Source organism: Augochlora pura, chromosome 4 (genome assembly GCF_028453695.1).
Source record: "Augochlora pura isolate Apur16 chromosome 4, APUR_v2.2.1, whole genome shotgun sequence".
In the NCBI taxonomy this organism is placed as follows: domain Eukaryota; kingdom Metazoa; phylum Arthropoda; class Insecta; order Hymenoptera; family Halictidae; genus Augochlora; species Augochlora pura.
Genome location: NC_135775.1, coordinates 25,585,868 through 25,601,816, shown reverse-complemented (window position 1 = coordinate 25,601,816; position 15,949 = coordinate 25,585,868). Strand labels below are relative to the sequence as shown.

At 56.8% G+C, this 15,949-nt stretch overlaps 1 protein-coding gene across 4 annotated transcripts in view; it reads left to right on the top strand.

The window, feature by feature from the left end:
- Positions 1–721: 721 nt before the first annotated feature.
- Eph (Eph receptor tyrosine kinase) overlaps positions 722–15,949 on the top strand; it is a 76,823-nt gene continuing 61,595 nt past the window's right edge. For all 4 annotated transcript variants that reach the window (XM_078179628.1, XM_078179626.1, XM_078179627.1 and 1 more), the window contains exon 1: positions 722–1,037. In XM_078179628.1, coding sequence (XP_078035754.1) covers positions 908–1,037 — 130 coding nt within the window. In that variant the 5' untranslated portion in view covers positions 722–907. The remainder of the gene's footprint in view (positions 1,038–15,949) is intronic.

Genomic DNA, 15,949 nt, shown 5'->3' with positions numbered 1-15,949 from the left:
GAAATTCAGGCTTCGACGGAGGCACGGGAGGAAACACAGCAGCAGAAGCAGCAGCAGCACGGCAGCACCCGCTTGAAAGAGCGAAAGGGGTGAGAACGGGAGAGAACGACCGAGAGAAAGAGGGAGCGCGGAGGATCACGGCGACAGAGCGGGAGGAAATGCGACGAATCTCGGCTCGTCATTAAGGGAGAAGCAGCAACCCTTTGTAGGTGAAACGTCGGGGGAAAAATCGAACTTGTTTCCGACAAGGCTGTGTGCATCGTCGTCGCGCGACTGTTTCCGGTTACAAGCGACGCGTCGATGCGACGAGGAGGAGGACCGAACCCCGGCCTAATAATCACTCCTCCGCGACAGACAACGAGCAACTTTTTCGAGAGCGAGACCGAAACGCCTCGCCGGCCTAATCGATGTTAGATGGAAGAATAAGGCCCGACGCCAAACGAAACCGTTCTCCCCGAACGATAAAAAGTAAAATCGCCACCTTCGCGAGAGATCCGTCTCCTCCATTCTTGCCTAGACCCGTGGCAGGCGTCGCAGCGCAGCGGAGAGGGTTGTTGGTCAGGCTCGCCGGTGGAGAGGCAGCAGCCGGAGCCAGGCAACTATTCTAGGGGGCAAGAAGCGCCGTTGGTGTTCTGCTTCCGGAAGGGTCTCGCGACCTGGAGCAGGAGCAGGAGGAAGAGGAGGTGGCAGGAGGCGGAGGAGGAGGAGGAGGCGGTGGTAGCGTTGAAGCTGGAGGAGTCGGGAAGCGACGAGGGTGGTTGCGCGTCGTCGTCGTCGCGTGACGTGCGGAAAGAGCAGACGAACCGTGGAGGAGGCATGAGGAGGAGAGAGTGACGACGCTGCCGGTGCTGCAGCCTCGCACAGATCGTGAGAGGACCGGCGGCCCCACGGTGGGGCTGCGATAAGAATGGCCCCCTTCAATATGGCGGGCGTAGCAGGCCTTCTAGCCACCTGCGCCGCCGCTGCTGCTTCCGCTGCCCACCTTCTGCCGTTGCTGCTGTTGCTGATCTGCCCGCGAGGGACCCACGCCGAACAAGGTAACCCTCTCTATCCTCTTCTTCTTCTTCTTCTTTCTCCCTACAGCTTCATTCAAAACCTCGCTTTCCGTCGCGACCACGCTGGATTGTCCTGGCCAGAGCACGACTTTGTTCGCGCGACCATCGACCATTTCGACCACGAGATATATTTCCACCTAGACTTGGCGCGCTTTGGACTCTCGACCTTCCACGGAGCGTTGCTCCTTGGACCAATCTCTCGACTCCTTGGAGTACCTCGCGACGAGTGATACGCTCCCAAGGTCCTCGAAGCGGAGCAGTGCTCTCTCCTGGGAAGCGTTCGCTTCGAACGTGATCTCGATTTGAATAAAATTGAGTCCGAGTCTATAATTATCGTAGATATAAATCTATCGTCCCGGCGTATTTCGTTGGAATGAAAGGGGGCCAGGTTCGACGCGAATCGCGGCAATTATAGACGCCGGTGAGACACTTCCGGTAGATCGAGAGTATAGCCGACGGGTGCTTTGTCGCGCGTCGGGCCGAGCCGCGCAGGTTGCGCGCCTCGCTCTATCCACGGATCATCAACCGAGATGATAGTCCCGGACGACACCTCGGGACACGATACACCGATGCGATTGCAACTTCCTTCTGTATACTTAGCCAGATGCATCGATTAAGTCGTACACGCGCAACCAGACGTATCCCCGGACCCGGGGACGGCCACTCGCTGGAAAGTCTATCCCCCGGATAGACGGCCGCGCGCGCGGTTTCCAGTTGTTCCGCGGGCGACGTAATTGCTAGCCTCGCCGAGAACTAGTTTCCTACGCTTCCGAGATACGTCCCCCATTTTTACAGCCGATCCGAGACGAGTGGCTCGATAGATTTCTCGGTGCGACTGCGATCCACCGTAAATAACTTAATTAGCGTTGCACGGACGGGTTCACCGTCGACGCTGCGTTGCCGCGGATCTCGGAACTGTAATTGAATTTAATTCGATTTATTTATACGTACGGGCAAGCACGCATTTTTACGATACAGAACGGAAATGTGTTGTATCAAGAAGACTGACGGCGAATCGGCAGTTTGGGTAAAATCAATCTATGCGAATTTGTTTGGAATTTTGCGATGTCGCCTGCGAATCTTATCGATCCGAATTTTATCGCTATTGCCATTGGCACCCACGGCGACAATCTTAGAATACGACACCGATAGCCGACGACGGCTGTTGCTCGTTTAACCGGAATCGGTCCTCGGCCCCGGGTTCCGCGCGCCGGCCGCCGTTTTAGGAACGCGATTATTCCCGGCTGCCTAACTCAATGATCCCGAGATATTGCTGTGTATCGTCGAGATTAGCCCCGGGTTTCCGTGTGTTTGCCGACTCGCGCTCGCGCGAATCGATATGCATCGATATGCACGGCCGGCGTGTGCTTCCCTGCCCCCATCGAAGATGCACGGAATCAAGCCCCGCCGAGGGAAACTCGGTCGATGTTAGCCAAGACTATATAGAGCCCTCGAACGTACGCGACTTAATCGGTATTCTCGTAGCCTAGTGCGCCGATATTTGCCGAGAACTCGATCTGTACTCTGTCGAATATTTACTCGTCCCGAGAAAACTCGCCGGAGAGAATTTCTCTTGGCGGCGGCTGGCTCTCCGAGGGAGAGAGCCGAGACTCCGGCGGCGGTTTCTCTCTCCTCTCCTTCGATCGTTCTCGACGCCGGACGAGACGGACGTAGAAAGAATACAGATATCGTTCGCCGATGGTCTCGCGCGGGGACCGAAAAGGACTCGTACTTACGGGCCGGTACACGGATTTTTTAGCATCGTCGATTCAGCAGCCGTGGCTCCGTCCACGGGACAGGTTGTCTCCGTGATCGCTTTTTAACGATCGGACCGCGTGGACGACGGATGTGTCATGGTCTATAACCGCAGGAGGAGAGCCGGAGATTTATTCGAGCGTCGGGAAGAATGGGGTTCGCTCTCTCTCTCTTTATTTCTCTGCTGGCTTTAAACCACGAGCTCCTTCGGTGATCGTCTTCTCGGCCGAGCTACCCGGAACGTTTTCCATATTTATGCCGAAAAGAAGATCCCTGGCGCCCCGGGGTCCGGGATAGAGGGGTCCGCGCCCGTCTCCGCCAACCCCTTCATCCCTCGCTGGACCGGTGGAATAACGATAATTTCGTAATGTGGGCCAATCTTCCGAATTGCGGGATCGTTCGAGGTGTGCCGGTAGTTAGAGCCGCGCGGCATTAAAAGGGGATCATTTCGACGCGCGTTCTCCGGACGGGGAAGGAAAGGAAAGGAAAGGAAAGGAGGCTAGGGGGGCCGGAGACCTGGCCGGAGATACGCGTCCGGTGGGAGCGAGAGAGCCGAAGACGCCTCCCCGAAATTGACCGGCAAACTCAGCAGCAGGGCCTGTTTACTCTACGTGAGCCGATTTCTAGATGAAGGGTCTTCCTCTATACTGTGCTGGTTGCGCGACGCTCCTCCGCGCGCGCGCGCGCGATATACCACCGGCTAAAGCGAGGGCGCGCGCTCGTTCCGCCCGTAGATTCTCATCACGGACACCGTTACCATTTTGAAAAACCGAGCCAAGCGATTTCATCAAATTTTAACGGCAATCCGGCCGGCCCCGGAAGCCGCCCCCAACCCCCGAAACAGCTTCGCACTTACGATTCTCGAGATACTTTGCGGATTTTTTCCGACAACGTGTTCCCTCTTCCTCTGCCGCCGCGCGTGTCGTTCTCTCTCCGGCTCTATCTACGCGTCTCTCTCTCTCGCGCTCGCGCACGCTCTGTCTCTCGGTCTCCTCGGCTGGTGAATAATCTGCCGGCAAGTTCCTGCACGATGCACACCCCCGGGAGTTTCCTCTGTACGTAACGCGTTTAATGGAACTTCCCAAGGATACGCGTTCCCGGTGGACCGTGTCTGCGCAATAGAGACGGCTAACTCGGTTTCCTTCGACCTGCACGAAACCCGAGCTCCTCGTTACCCTCGCCTATTGGATATCCCGGCTCATGCCTCGCTCTCCTCGACTTCTCCCGTTATATCTCTGAATTTCATTCTTCGACCGGATCCCCGGCCAGGGAGAAGGAGAGACGGAGAGAGAGAGAGAGAGAGACTACTCGTATTACCGTATCTGCCGGTGGACTCGTAAACACCGATCCTCCTCGACGATAAACTCTCCGCGGCCGAGGCGAATTTGTCGAGCCAACAGTTTTCTAACCCGGCAGCACCCGATCCTCGCTTCCGACTCGAACGTTTGAAAATTTAAAGCCGGCCAATGGGCAACCGGGGAAGAAGAGGAGCCCGGCCGCGGGGGGGCTCGGAGGGTAGTGGCCAGCCAGAGAGAGAGAGAGAGAGAGAGAGTTCCCTTCGGACCCCGGAATCGGTTCGATACGCAAAATCAATTTCTGGCCGGCGGTGGTGCGGCGGACAGAAGGACGCGCGCCGCTCCGTGCTCGCTGCCGGATGTGTCTTTGGCTCGTTCCATCGTGCCGGCGCTCTCTCTCTCTCTCTCTCTCTCTCTCCTCTCTCTCCTCGGAGAGTTCGACCGAACGCAATAACACGCCGCTCGAAACTCGATTACTTTCTGGAGCGGCGGCGGCACGGCGCGCGGCTCGCCGAGGAGCAGGCTACTACTATTCGAACCGCCACGGTTCGTTCGGTACGTGGACTCGCTTAGGGCTCGATTACCCTGCGCCTCCACCCTCTCGAATCCCTCCTTTCCACGAATTCCCTTTAACCGTGGACCGTAACGAAACCCGGCGAAACTGGCAGATCGTCTAATGCGATTCCGCGCGACCAAGTGCTCCGCGCGGCTGGCCGCGCCGCCGCTCGCCTCGCCTCGTCTCGTCTCGTCGAGACTCCTGCCCAAAGAGAGGAGCAACCGGAGGGTTACCAAATGGAAACAGAAGTCCGGCGAATCTCGTTTACGGCTCTCGTCAATTTCTCGCGGAACACAATTTCTCCGATCGGCGGCCAGAGAGACGTTTCCTGAACCCGGCCACGGCGACCAGGAAGAGGAGCAGCTCCGTCGAACGAGGAAGAGGAGGAAATCGAAGGAAACGCGCGACGCGGTCAGGGGTCCGTAGAGCAGTGAGACACCTCTCTCTCTCTCTCTCTGTCTCTCGGAGGCTGCGAGACAGCAACGGAAACAGCAACGCGCGACGATCCGGTAAGAGCGGGAGCAGCGCGCAGGCAGGCAGGCAGCCAGGGCAGGAGAGAAGTCTCGGGAGCAGGTCGAGCGATGCCAGGGAGGCAGGCGGCGCAGGCTTTCCTCCGCCGAGCAAACTCGATTGCCTCCACGAAAAGGCAGAAAGACTCGTTCGGAAGGCTGCGGTGGGTTCCGAGCCTCGGCACTGTCCGCGCTCCTTCCACCATCGGGGGCTCCCTCTTCCTCCGGCGTTCCCCTCGGCCCCCCGGGTGTCGGTGGGTTCTCTTGCTTCGTCCCTGCTGGCTGTATCTCCTCGTTTCTCTCTTATTCTTGGTCCACGGGGCCACGGTGAGTAAGAGACGCGGCAACGCCGCAGGAATGCCCGGCCAGCCCACCGCGTGCATACCTGTACAGCCTACTACTCCAGGTCCAGGCCCTGGTCGTACGAAGCCTGGCAGCATCCTATCGAGCTGACAAGGACGGACTGAAACTTGCCCCCTGCCGGTTGAGCGACGAAGACCTAGCCGGCCGGTCGACCAGCCAGCCGAGCAACCAGCCAGCCAGCCAGTCAGCCAGCCAGCCAGCTAAGTCAGCCAGCCAGGAACGCCGGAAAGAGAAAGCAAGACGGAGCAGCACGGGCCCTCTGGTGCGTGCTGCTGCTGCCGCCGCCGCCGCTGCTGCTGCCGCCGCCGCCGCTGCTGCTGCTGCTGTTGCTGCTGCTGCTGCCGCCGCTTGCCTCGCGACGTGTTTGCGTGCGCTCCGCTGTCTCTTCTCACGGCAGAGAACGCCGTACGTGTGCCCGTTCGTGAGTTCGTGTCCTTTTGTACGCGCCTACGGGTGCGCGATCCCGCGTCCATGCTCTCGCGGACCGAGCGTGTGCACCACCGACGGCCGACCAACACCGCTCGGTTCCTCAAACGGCCAGGTGTGTGCGTGCTTCTCTTGCCTGGTTACCTGGCTGGCTGGCTGGCTGGCTGGCTGAGTGCGTGCGAGCTTGCGTTCGCGCGAGCAAAAGATCACACGAACGAATGTAGGCTACTCTCTCATTGACCGAGCCCGAGAGAAGTATGGCTCGGGCCGCGCGCGAGCGAACGAGACGGAGACACCCGCCTCGCGCTCGCAATAGAGCGAGAGAGAGAGAGAGAGAGAGAGAGAGAACGGGACGGCCAGAGAATTCCAACCGATCCCGCCGCCGCCTTCCGATCGAGACTATTCTCCGCGAGGAAACCGCCGACTGTTCGTTTATCCTCTTCACAGCCAAGCGATCCCTCGATCGACTCGACGAGAGTTCGCCAGGAATTTTCGAAGCGGTACCGCGCCGGTACCGAGGTACAGTTACCTTAATCCCAAAGGGGACCGATTGTATTTCATTCGCGGCTATCCCTCGTCTTCCTCTTTCTCTATTCCCCCTTCTCTCTCTCTCTCTCTTTTCCTCTATATATTGATCTCTCTTCCTCTATATATTGATCTCTCTTCCTCTATATATTGGTCTCTCTCTCTATATATATATATTTATATCTCTGTCGCGGTCGCAGGTCTTTTTCGGACGCGTTTCGCAGTTTCGAACTCGTACCGAGTTCCCGCGCCCCCGATATATACACCCCGTCCGCTCGTCGTCCGATCGCGCATCGGCTCGATTTAAATTTTTTCGATATGCCCCGGCCGCCGCCGCGGCGCAATATTCGTTTCTCGCCTGGTACGCCACCGGGTCACAAAGGTGCGGTATAACTGGCCCGATTAAAAATCAATATTTCCGCCGGATGGAAACGACCCGGCCGGGATCCGACATAACCGCGCGTCCTTCGCTTTTTAATGCCAATCTTATTTGGTTTCGGGGCAATAGCCATCAGCCACCGCCCGCAATCCGTGCAATCGACAAAAGGGAGTCGTCATCGGCGGTCCCTTTGCCGAGAGAACGAGGCACCGCGGTAGACTGACAATGAGTGAGCGAAAGAGAGAGAGAGAGAAAGAGAGAGAAGGAGACAGAGGTGGATCGTCCTGCGGGCGACTCGATCCGCGGTCGACAAATGGGATCCTTTGGGTTCCGGGAACGTCGAAAAAAAGCCCGGCGCGTCAGATCGACGGGCGAGGAGGACCGATCCTGGGAAATCCCGGTATTCGCCCCAGCTATTGCTTCCACGGTTTACCCTTTATTGCTAGACCGGTTGGGCAGAAACCACTCGTCCCAGACGCCGGGCTACCCTAGATGGTCGCTTTTTTTGGCGCACCGACGTCGAAACAATCGGACCGGGGGGGCCTCTATCGTCTCGGACCAGAAGCGAATGCCGGATGGATTTTCGGTGCCGCTGTGTGTGCGTTCTCGTTTCTCGGACAAACCGCGCTAATTACCCACAGTCTCTAAGAAGCTTCGCTGATTTTTTTTTTTTTTTGGGTCGAAGCTTATGTTTGCTTCTGCGGTTTCCAGCGTCGATAACGAAAGCTGATTACGGAAGCCTGAGCCTCGTCGTCTGGAAAAATCGGTCGCGGAAGCGCGGACACGTCGCGAACTCTCGTGCGGGACTCTCTCGTTCGTGGGAGCTTTCGGTGATTCCGTTTCCTGTCGGACGTCGGAGGTCAGGGAAGATCTATTCGCGGGATATCGCCTCGATTTCAGGTACACCCGAGAGAGAGAGAGAGAGAGAGATAGAAAGAGAAAGAGTCGGCGCGGACTGGCAGGCGCGGGTATAGAGAGTCAGGCACTCTGTTAGGCTCGGGCATGTAACGCGGAGAAAAAGAGCCGGGGATGCTGGGCGTGTGCGTAACCCGGCGCAAAACGAGCATCGCGCGAGACGAAACGCGATATGCACGCACCGGGAACACGAGTGAGCATAAATTTTAATCGCCGAGAAAAATCTCGGGCAAGAGGAACGAAGAGAGAGAGAGAGAGAGAGAGAGAGAGAGAGAGAGAGCGGTGCCGCGCGCTGGCCGGGCTGGATAAGGAAAGGAGGAGACGGGTATAGAGATATATAGAGAGGTTAGGTATGCCGACGAGTAAAACGCCTCTCGAATAGCGGGGCTCCAAGTACGAGAGCCCCAGCGACGAGCATCGAACGAGGAGAGGCGGCCCGTATTACGTGTTTCTCGCTTTCTCGGGCTCTCTCGGGCTCTCGAGAGAGCCGACAGTCGCGAGCCGATCGCCAGAATTCGCGCGATCTCCTGCGACACCGAGAACTTTCCTTGGCTCCGGTCCCGAGCGGTGGCCGTTCTCGGACACGGCGCGCCAGAGGATCGTCGATTTTCCCGCCGGAGAGATCGATGCCTGTTCCTCCTCGCCAGCTACTACACGCCCGGCGAAACAGCGCCGAGCCTAGGCTGCAGCGCTTAGTCGGCTCCGAACAGCTCCGCCCGAGTTTTTAATATCGTTTACCGTATTCCTCAGGTAGTCGAATTCCCGCGGAATTTAATTTCCACGGAGAAGCCCGAGGTGCAGGGAATATTTCATGGGGCGGACACCTCCGATTCGCCGGGAAATAACGGGTACGCGGCGAGGAGAAACGCTCCCCGAACGCGATGCGGAGCAGAGCGGCTTGTATCCGAGCAGATATCGGCACAACGTTTCGCGTTAGGTATTCTTTGCCGGTTCGCACCCCCCGGTTTCCTCTTCGCCCCAGCCATCCAACCCCCGAACCCCTTTTATCCAGTTTTGTCTCTCGCCCGCTTTTCTTCGGTCCCTCCGCGCGCGCGCCCGCGTGCCCGCGTGCCCGCGCCGCCCGTAAAGTCTCTCGAGGCGTCGCGACGAGGGCGTGAGCGTCGGCTGGTTACATTTCCTAGCAGACCATTATTTCTCTCTTACACCCACGCCGTGTGCCCTGGCGGCTCACGGACGCGGGCTCACACGCCGAGGGAGGACCACGCGCAGACACCAGAGAGAACCGGAGAGACAGAGAGAGAGAGTCAGCGAGCCACCAGACTGCATTTTCTCCCTTTTTACCCCTGCTGCTACTACTACATTACCTTTCCCGAGCAAGGGAGTTAGGAGGGTGTCTCGCTGCATATTAATGAAAAAATTTGTGACTTCCCTCCGTCATCCGGCAGCCGCATCCGCGAGCGCGCGACATCCACAAGAAGAAGGGATTTCTTTCTCTACCTGCCTGCCTGACGCCGCTCTCTATCGGCCTCCGCCGTCTCCCACGACTCTCTCGCCGACGATAAATGAGCGCGCGTCTCGTCTCTCGCTCGCTTCTTTACGCGTGTCCAAATACGTTTTAACCCGCTCACGCCGAAATTCCGCGAATCCGACACCTATGTCGCACGCGCTTCTCCACTTCCTCTCAAGCGTCAACTATTTGCAGGCGGAGTCGTTTTAACTGGAAATCCAAAATATTTCTTCAGGCTTGCAGTGTTTCCATTTTGTATAACCCGGAGCGTTTTATACATTACAAAATTGAATTTTATAACTTTTGTAACAATTTTTCAGATATTAGTAAATTTGATAAAGATTATTTGAAAACGTGACATGATGATTTTTCGAGGCGCCCGAGAGTCGACGGCAAAGGGTTAATATTCTCGACAACGATTTAGTAAATTCCCTATTGTGGAATTAAATAGGTCAACCGAATTAAAATAAAAATCGTATCTAAGTAAATTTGGTATCACGGCGTAAGACACCTCAATTACTTTTCAACCCCTTCACTCTAAGTCCCTGCCTAATAAATGGGAAAAGTAAATCGCCAATTTCCGAGCGTGCTGTCGCAGAAAGGAGGCAACTGCGTCGCTGCCACAGTCGTATCGCATTTCGTATCTCCGTAACAATGTGTCTGCGGCATCTAATTGCGGTCGATCGAGAGCGGTGAAGTCATCGACATCGTTATCCGCGCCGCGTCTTCGCCCCGGCTTCGGCTGTCTCCGGTTTTCCGGCGGCCCCCGGATCGACGGCCACGTTATCGGCGCGAGCGATCGAGCCATCGATCCCCTTTTCCCGCGTCCGATTCACCGTTCCCCGAATCCCGGGGAATCATCGTTCAGGCGATGCCCGCGCGGATAAGGCGTCGGCCGAGGACGTATCGCGTCATTTCGGGAGCCCGTTATCGGTTCCCCGGAGTGGCCGATGGGTTTTCGCGCCGATTCCGATCGGGGGGGCAGGCCTTCGCGTCCTTGGCCAACGAGGGACGGTCCACCTCCCACTTTCGCTCGACAGCCGGTGGCCCGCGCGCGCGCGGGTTTCCGGATCGGAACGGTTTAAAGAGGCGCGGAAAGTTGGTCGCGCGGACGGAACGGCTCTCCGAGAAAAGGTGGAGAAAAAAAGGAAGAGAGCGAGAGGGGAAGAGAAAGAGAGAGGGAGGGAGAGGGAGAAAGAGGGTGATAAGAAAATAGTGGAAGAAACCGGCGAGAGAGGCCAGTGTGTTTCCCGGTATACGTCACAGCCAATAGAATTTTACGAGGCGAGATAACCCAAGGCTGTTTTTCGTCCCATTGTACCCGGAGGCGACCATTAATAATACAGGTAGTTCGAGGCCGGTGATAATATGGCAGACTGCCGTGGAGAGGAATATAGGCGGGCAGCGCGGCGGCGGCGTCGAGAACGGGAGAGAGAGAAGTGGTAAAAGGGATCCCTAAATTTTCCCTTTTCCGAGATAAAGCGTTCCTTTCTTTCGCTTCTTGCCACCTCCGCGCGTCGTTCCTCGTCCCTCGCGCTCTTTCCACGGCCTCCTCTCTCTCCCTCTCTCTCTCTCTCTCTGCTTTCCACCGAGGGCCGCGAGCCTGGCCAGGATAGGTCTATTAGCCTGCCGGTGGCTTTTACGAGCAGCCAACTACCGTTAGTTTCGCTTTTCGTTCGCGCGTCCCTCGGCGACTTCCTCCGCCGCTCGCGGATCACCCGCGGATTAAAAAGTTGATGATAAACGACGGTTCGCGCGCCTCGATCGCGGCGATGTCTCTCGCTCGCTCGCTCTCTCTTCCACAGATCTAATGATCGCGGCCGGCCGACAATGCGCCGCGGAAAGAACAAAGAAACGAACGCGCCGCGCCGCGCGTTGTCTACGGCCGTGTCGTGTCTCTCGCGCGTTGCCGTGCCGCGGCGGAATTAGCGAGTTTCCCAGGAAATAAGACATTAGAGATAGCGCGAGAACGTAATAAGCTTGTACAAGGTTCGAGGGCCGCGGAACAAATGGAATGCCCAGATCTGGCGCAGCGAAGGTCTCTCCCCCGAGCGCCGCGGAACGAGTTTGATATCGAGCGCAGGTGCGCGTCCATGTGTTTCCAAGGTAGCATAATGGACCCGCGTTTAGGTCGCCGCCGATGATACGCTCGATAGTCGCCTTATTCCGCCGCGGATTTCCACGATCGTCGAGTCGCCGATTCCTTCCACGTACACTCGCGGCACTCTGGTTTCTTTCCGTACGCGTCCTCGATTATTCCTTCTTTTCTCTTTTATCGAAATTCTCGAGAATGCGTCTCTTCTTCTTCTTCTATTAATAATTATTGTTATTCTTTATTCTTTATTAACTTTATTAACATAAATTTGCAAAAAGAAAACCAAAGTCTAGCGACGAATCTATTCCTCCGCAAAGGGTTAATAGCTAATAATAATTCCATATTTTACTGATATCGTAATTAAAAATTCCTTGTATCTTAAAACATACGACTGCGTTCTAGTTTTCACCAAAATTGTAATTTAAAGAACAAATTGCAATTTAAAGTGCGACGCGCGACGTTCTTCCTTGCTGCCACGAAACCTCGCCTTAATCTTTCGTGAAATTCGTGGGAGAACCGATCAGCTGTTCGTGAATCGAAACCGCGGCCTCATTGGCCCAGGACGGTTACCAAGTTGATAATTCCGCGGGGCAGGGCGGGGGTGGAGGTAGGTGTTCGTAAGACTGGTTTGATTGGAAAAAACGTGGAATCGGACGGCGTCGGAGTAATAGAAGCGAGGATTCATGCATACGTACACGCGCGGAGAACGATGGCATCGCGCGGATTATATTTTTCAATTATGATAATACCCGAGTGAACAGGGCCAACGAGCGATCTCCGCCCCGCCCCTTGCTCCTCGCTCTGCTCCACCTTCCCAGCCGGCGGTGTCCCCCGCGCCGTGATTCGCGAATAGCAAATTGCAAATGTTCGTAATCCTCGTGAGATCGTGACAGCGGTCCCCGTGCCGGAGCGGCTGCGGCGTGGCGTCGGCGTCGTCGGCGGCTCGATTCATCTTGTTCCGGCCGTCTCTGTCCGCGGTAATTATTTTCAATTCGACCATCTAGGCGGCGACGGGGGAGGAAAAAAAGCGAGCCCGGGAGAGAAGGGCGATTGAATTAAGGCGCTCGCGCCGCGATATGGACGAGATATCTGGGGCGCGCGACGCTCCCTCCTCGGGATTACGATCGTGACTTTTCTCTGGTGGCGAGAGCAACGAGAGAGAGAGAGAGAGAGAGAGAGAGAGAGAGAGAGACATAGGGAGAGAGATAGAGAGAGTCCGCTGGGGTCACGCAAATGGAGCCCCGAATGGTAAACTCGAACGTGAAACGAAACGAGATAAGTTATGCGCGCGCGGATGACTCAGGTTTCTCGTTATTTCGGATCGCGTCGTAAAATCTCCGGCTTAACAACACGCGCGGGAATATAGCCCGCCCCGCGTCGCGCCGCCTCGGCTCGGAATTAAAAGATTCCTGCCAGCTGGAAGGGACCGAGAGGGGATGGAGACAGAAGGAGAAAAGGGCCGGGCGAACCCGCAAATATTTCCTAGGAAGTCTTTGCTAATGAACTCTCCGTCGTCAACGTCGTCGTTGGTCCCCGTTCGTCGCCCTCGTCGCGATGATTAACGACTCCTCGAAGGAATCGAGAAGCCTCCGACCTCGGATCGATTCTCTCGAGAACAGAGAGAGAGAGAGAGAGAGAGAGTAAGAGAGTAATATAGAGAAAGGGAGAGGCCGTGGCCGCCGCGACGGAATTTCGGCGATTCGATTGCGCTTCCGCGAGCATTTCCAGAAACGATTTGTCCCCGGGCCGTTATCCCCGGATGCAACGAGAGCCTCGGTGAGTCAGATGGTTCGTCGGAACCATTACGCTTAATACCTTGACGATAAAGTACAGTCAGGGGTCTCGATGAGCTGTCCGCCGCGCGATCACCTCGGCACGGACAAAACGAGCGCGCGCGCGCGCGCGCTTGTCCTCGAACGAACACCGAGTTCGATTACACAGAAATTCCTCTTCTGGCGGCGCGCGGCGCGACGACGGCGGCCGCAGAAAGGCCACTTTTGATTCCACGGAGAGTCCGAGGAAGAAAGAGAGAAGGGAGACAGAGAGAGAGAGTGAGTGAGAGAGGGGAAAAAATGGAGTGGAAGATAGTAGCCCGGGAAGGGAGGAAAAATAATCGTAATCACTCCGGGCGGTCGTAAAAAGGAGAATAATGAGTGACCCGCTAATAAAATAATTATAATATTGGGAGGCCAGTAATAGATTCTCGGAACGCATTAACCGGTCGAGATAAATCGCGGTCGCGCAGGGTGTATGGCGTGTATACACCGAACACGGAAAGAACGGGAGAGAAAGAGGGAGAGAGAGAGAGAGAGAGGGAGATAGGAGAGGCTGGTGTGCAACGAACATGAGCGCATAGCCGCTACGGGACACACGGATTTCTGTGTGCGTCGCCGCCGCCGCGCCGCGCGTAAGACGGTATAGGTTCTCCTTTCTCATTCGCTCCTCGAATCTCCCGTGCGTCTCTCCTCGTTTCTCTCCTCGCCGCGCCTCTCCTCTCGTCTCTCTCCTCTCGTCTCTCTCCGGCTGCATTGCACGCAGCCGGAGCGCGCGCGTTCGAGCGCAAGATCGGGAACGTTGGAGCGGCGTGTGCGATCGCGAGTCGCCGGAGAGGCCCGGTCGCGCGCAGCTAGCGAGGAACGTGTCGATGTCTAATATTCTCGGTATGTGAAATTACCGCGGCGGCATAAATTGCCGATCGGACAGGTGGCCGACAAATGGACTCGAGGAAACGGGCACGCGCGCGCGCTCGCGCTCTCGCACATCGATAGCCGAGCACGGATTGCGGGGAATCGACGCCGGCAACTGCAAACGACGACGACAACTATACAACTGCAACATAGTTCTAGCCCGGTGCACGGTGCACGGCGGCCGCGACGCGGAATAGTTTTTTCCGCGTCCCCCTCTCATTTTATTAATTAACCCGCGCACGCACGCGGCCGTGTCCCGTATAATCCGCGGAACGATATCGGGACCCGAAGCGGCGGCGGAACGATCCTCTCGAATACCTAACAGTACCGCCCGATAGTAGAATTACTGGTCCGCATAAATTTCCAATAAAGGTTTAGACCGGGGCGACGCCGGTCTATCAATTTTCCAGCGATTTCCATCGCGATCGCTTCGACGAATCGATGTACACCGACTGGAAAAAAAAAACCCCGTCGAAACACCGCCGTGGGTATAACGAGGAATTTATAGCCGGTTGACGAGCCGGCAAGACACGGCTCGAATGAAAAAAAAATATATATCTGTGTAGATGCCTATATAGGTGGACGGGCGAGAACGAGGGACGAGGGAGAGAGAGAAAGAGAGAGCGAGCGAGAGAGGGAGGAGGAGGAGGAGGAGGCGGAGGGAATAGACGCCGCGCCGGATGATCCGGGGCCGCTTTTGTCTCGTGGGTCGGAGTTGATAACGACCGACCGGTTGTTCCGGGACGATTAATTTGATTATTGCGGTCGGAACACGCTAATTTCCATGCTAATGCCCGGCCCCGATGATGAGGGACCGCGAAAACGTTCGTGGAAGACAAAAGGAAAAACGTCCCGGAGGGATATTTTCGGGACCGTCTCCGTCCCGTCCCGTCCCGTCGCGTCGCAGCTCGTCGCGTCGCGGTCGCCACGGGTCCAGGTAGACGTCGCAAATTGCTCGAAGGGAAACAGGATCGGAGCGAGGGGCAGCTCGTTTCGCGAGAGAGAGCCGGTGGTGGAATCGGGTTTTCGGTCGACCCGCGAGAGCCCCCTGAACCCTCTCCCCCTTCGACCCCCTCGGAACGGCCTCTTTAAGCTAATGAATTTGATTGCCGTTGTTTCGTCGCGGCCGATTCTTTCCCGAAAACGTCTCTCGCGCCGGGTGATTTAGATGCTAATGCGGGGAACGGTGACGCGCGGCTCGCGCGAACGCCCAGAAAAGACGACGACGACCACGACGACGACGAGAACGGGCGAGGACGACGAGAACGGTTCCAGAGGCCGGATGGTGGCGTGGGATAAATTAAAAGTCAGCCGAGCATCGTCGCCGGATAGTCGCGCTAAACGCCGCCCAGCGAATTTACGAGCCGTGGACCGGAGCGCGAGGAGGACTAGGCGGAGAGAGAGAGAGAGAGAGGCATTTCCCTCTCTCGCTCTCTCTCTCTGTTCCGTCGCTCGTGCTCAATCTCTCTTTCTCTCGCTCAATCTCTCTCTCGCAGCCGGGCGTCACGAAACAGTTTTATTTATCCGAGCGACGGAACGTACATCACGGCCCCTGTGCACGGGAACAAATAAGTATTCGGATGATTTGGCTTCGGTCCAGCGAATGATCGATGTCGCGTCGCTCTCTCGCCGAGAGTTTCACCTTCTACCGGAGGCGCGCTGGTTCTTTGAGCGGGCCCGGATTGCCCTCGGGGGCAAACGAGGTTCCGATAAAGCGGGCCGTCGATCTTAGGCGGCTGTCTATTGTGAAGAGTTGGCACACAGCGATAGGGAGCATATAGGAATAGCTTGGAAAGCAGTGGCCCACGGGGCAACTTCCGCCCCCGGCTACGAGCATCCGACGGAGGAGCCTCTCTCTCTCTCTCTCTCTCTCTCTCTCTCTCTCTCTCTCTCTCCCTTTCTCACCGGGTTACTTGGGGTT